Genomic DNA, 2,943 nt, shown 5'->3' with positions numbered 1-2,943 from the left:
AATAAATAAATAAAATAAATTTTAAAAGATAAAAAAATAAAAAGGCACTGATAAAAAACATCAAGTCGTCCTACTTGTTAAGCAAATCTTTGGCTGACACAAAAATCAAATCCTTCAATTGGGCATTCTGTCATGCTTCAAGATGGAACCATCTTAGAATTATGACTGGTATATCTTAACGATAATAGTACTAGGGTTATATCTTAACGATAATAGCACTTAGGTACTGAAGTTTTCACCCAATGAACTCATTTCTACTACTTATTTTCACCCATTGATTCTCTGCCCCATCACCTCATTCTCTTATTTCACCCCATATATAGCAACATCGCATTAAGAAATGTGCCCTAATTACAGTACAAAATCCATCCAGAAAACAAAAAAACCAGTAAAGGTGGCCATAGATGGGTAGCAAAAATAAACACTCGTTTGAGAGAGAGAGAGAGAGTTACTATAGGGAAAGCGGAAGACTTACTCAACTGGCTCCTTTTTGCTCCACCCTTCCTCTCCTCACCTCCTTTCTATTTGCCTTTTTCCCCCAAGGAAAAGGCCAACCAAACAGTCACAATAGCAAAAAGCCCTATAGCCCAGAGTGGTGAGGAAGCGGAGATGACGATTGACATGATAACTTGATGGCAAATATCTAAGATTAATGCTTGAAATTAACGTTGAAGACAGGCAGGGTGGTGAATATGGTAGCCCATATGGTGAGAAATAGTAACAGAATTGCTGCACCCACTGAAATGATCGTCCATGGACTGTTGCAATAATCGCGCCTAAATGTGGCTTTCCATTTGTTACAGGGCCGGTTATAATATTCACGGACTCGGTAGTAAAGATCACCATAACAGGATTTCTTAGTGGAAATTCCATTGCAGAGATTGTTAAATAGAGACGAGACCTTACTATCATCACCCAGGAGATTCACAATAATTTCACTACCACGGAGAAATTTCACGTCATCAGCAGAGTCAATAAGGCTATCCATCAAGAGCACATATGATGTTACATAGTAACGACCTGTCGTTCCAGAGCGTTGTTGCTCGTAAGCCATAAGGTTCCGGAAGAAAGAATCTGTGTAGTCATTTACACATAGTGGAGGGATTCTAAAAGTTCCTTTGTTGAATTCTATGTTCATCAAGTAATCAGGATCGCGCTTCTCAAACTTAACACCAGAACGCATGAGCTCCATCACACATGGGAGATATTCTAGTGGTTCAATTAATTCTGGAGACGCTATCGCCGGAAGAGAACCATCAAACGTGTTGTTTAATAGATCCAGTAGATGCTTGTGTGTATTAATGGCCTCGGGATGTTCAGGATACATGTACATACCATCTGTCAATACCTCAAAGAAATAAAGAGCCAATTCGGTTAGTGATATTGCAGGTTCAGAGATAGGATCCTTACTTAGATCGAATAACCTTTGAAGAACTGACATGGGTATTTGGTTTTCAAGCAATGCCAAGTCACGCACAACCCTTGTTCGTCTTAAAATGGAAGAGAATATGGGATCATCGTCATCTGGTTCTGCGACTGGTTCGAACAAGAAGTGCCGCAACGTATTGCGACTTAAGGTCTTCCATGGCTTGCATTTGCAAGTTTCGCTTCTCAAGATGATAAGGGCCAATGGAGACAGTATCCGGCGTGTAGGCATTTTGCGAATTCTCTCGTCGGCTCTGTAAATACAATGAGTTGGCCCTATGGATGCATTGGAGCTCCGAGGAACAGGAAGCTTATTTGTAATAAGCTCAATATTTATAGAAGAACTCTCCCTCATCCTTCTATCAATCTGATCAAAAAACCAAAACCCATTAGATATAGAGTTATCTATGGAACTGAAAAGGTAATCAAATTAAAGTTCTGATGTAAACCAAATCATATAGTCTACTACATACCTCAGCACGGAAGATACCAAAAATAGGAAATTATTCCCTTGTAGGTTTCTTACAGATCTAACTAGTGACTGAGACGAGGATGAAAATCTAAAAAGCATAAAGAAGGTTGTACCTGAAGAACACCCAGTAGTGGAACAAATTGAAGATATTAATGCATTCTTCACTTAGAATTAAATTGAAGAAATTAATTCTGCTGATAGGAAATAGGATGCTCTGCTTGCTTTTCACGGATCATGTGTTCCCCAGGTCTGCTCTAGTGGGGGAGACCCTTGCACTCAGGAATCAGGATAGCTCTTCATTCTGCTCTCCGTGTTGGCCTACAGACCTTGATCGGGTTGCCTGGCTGATCGATGCCTTAGTTCGGCATCCCCGCAGAGATCTTCACCACTGTTCGTAATATTCTACTATTGCAGACTTGCTTAGAAATTTATCTTTCTAGGCATGTGAAATGCTGTTGCCATTCTATAACCAAATGGGTGATGATCTACCCTCCCTCATCTTAGGCTGTGGCGGTCGTCCTTCCCCAAGACCTCCTGCAGACTTTATAAGCCTTTTTGCCTTGTGATGCTTAGTAAATTCCGCTCTTTCTAGGGTTGTTTAAGAAAAAGAAATGAAAAGGAAAAAAAAGTTCGAGTTTGACCTATGAAAAAAATGGAGTTTGAATAAAGTGGCAACATTGCAGCAGTATTGGATGGTAAGGGGAATTTACTATTACTCCCCTATGCTTGGCCTATATTTCCTAAAATTTTCCTACCTTTTATTTATTTTATTTTTTTTTCTAATACTCCCCTGTTTTTGGAATTTTACATTTCTTTCCCCCCACCCCCCCTCTTTTTAATACCTAGATTACCCTTCCTTTTCAATTGTAAGCTATTAAACTTTTTTCAAATTTTTTTTGTTCAAAACATTCTTTTTTACTAATCTAAGAAAACAGCCAACCGGCTTTGTCCTTCTATTATTACTTAGTTTAAATGTTGCTTTGTTGGCTAAAACTCAAACTCCTCCTTGGCTTCTATATCTTTATTTTTCTATTTCATCATTTTGT

At 38.9% G+C, this 2,943-nt stretch overlaps 1 protein-coding gene across 2 annotated transcripts in view; it reads right to left on the bottom strand.

The window, feature by feature from the left end:
• Positions 1-2,536, bottom strand: part of LOC122076968 (UPF0481 protein At3g47200-like) — a 2,965-nt gene extending 429 nt beyond the window's left edge. Inside the window, exons 1-3 of one of the 2 annotated variants that reach the window (XM_042642653.1) lie at positions 2,011-2,536; positions 1,411-1,792; positions 307-1,338 (exon numbers count right to left, since the gene is read on the bottom strand). In XM_042642653.1, coding sequence (XP_042498587.1) covers positions 650-1,338; positions 1,411-1,780 — 1,059 coding nt within the window. In that variant the 5' untranslated portion in view covers positions 1,781-1,792; positions 2,011-2,536 and the 3' untranslated portion in view covers positions 307-649. Of the gene's footprint in view, positions 1-306; positions 1,793-2,010 lie in introns of those variants that run through there. The other variant, XR_006139665.1, reaches the window with a different exon arrangement.
• Positions 2,537-2,943: the final 407 nt, after the last annotated feature.

The sequence above is a fragment of the Macadamia integrifolia genome, chromosome 1, assembly GCF_013358625.1.
Source record: "Macadamia integrifolia cultivar HAES 741 chromosome 1, SCU_Mint_v3, whole genome shotgun sequence".
Classification (NCBI taxonomy): Eukaryota; Viridiplantae; Streptophyta; class Magnoliopsida; order Proteales; family Proteaceae; genus Macadamia; species Macadamia integrifolia.
The sequence above is the reverse complement of the archived record's forward strand: the minus strand, read 5'-3'. Positions and strand labels throughout refer to the sequence as shown.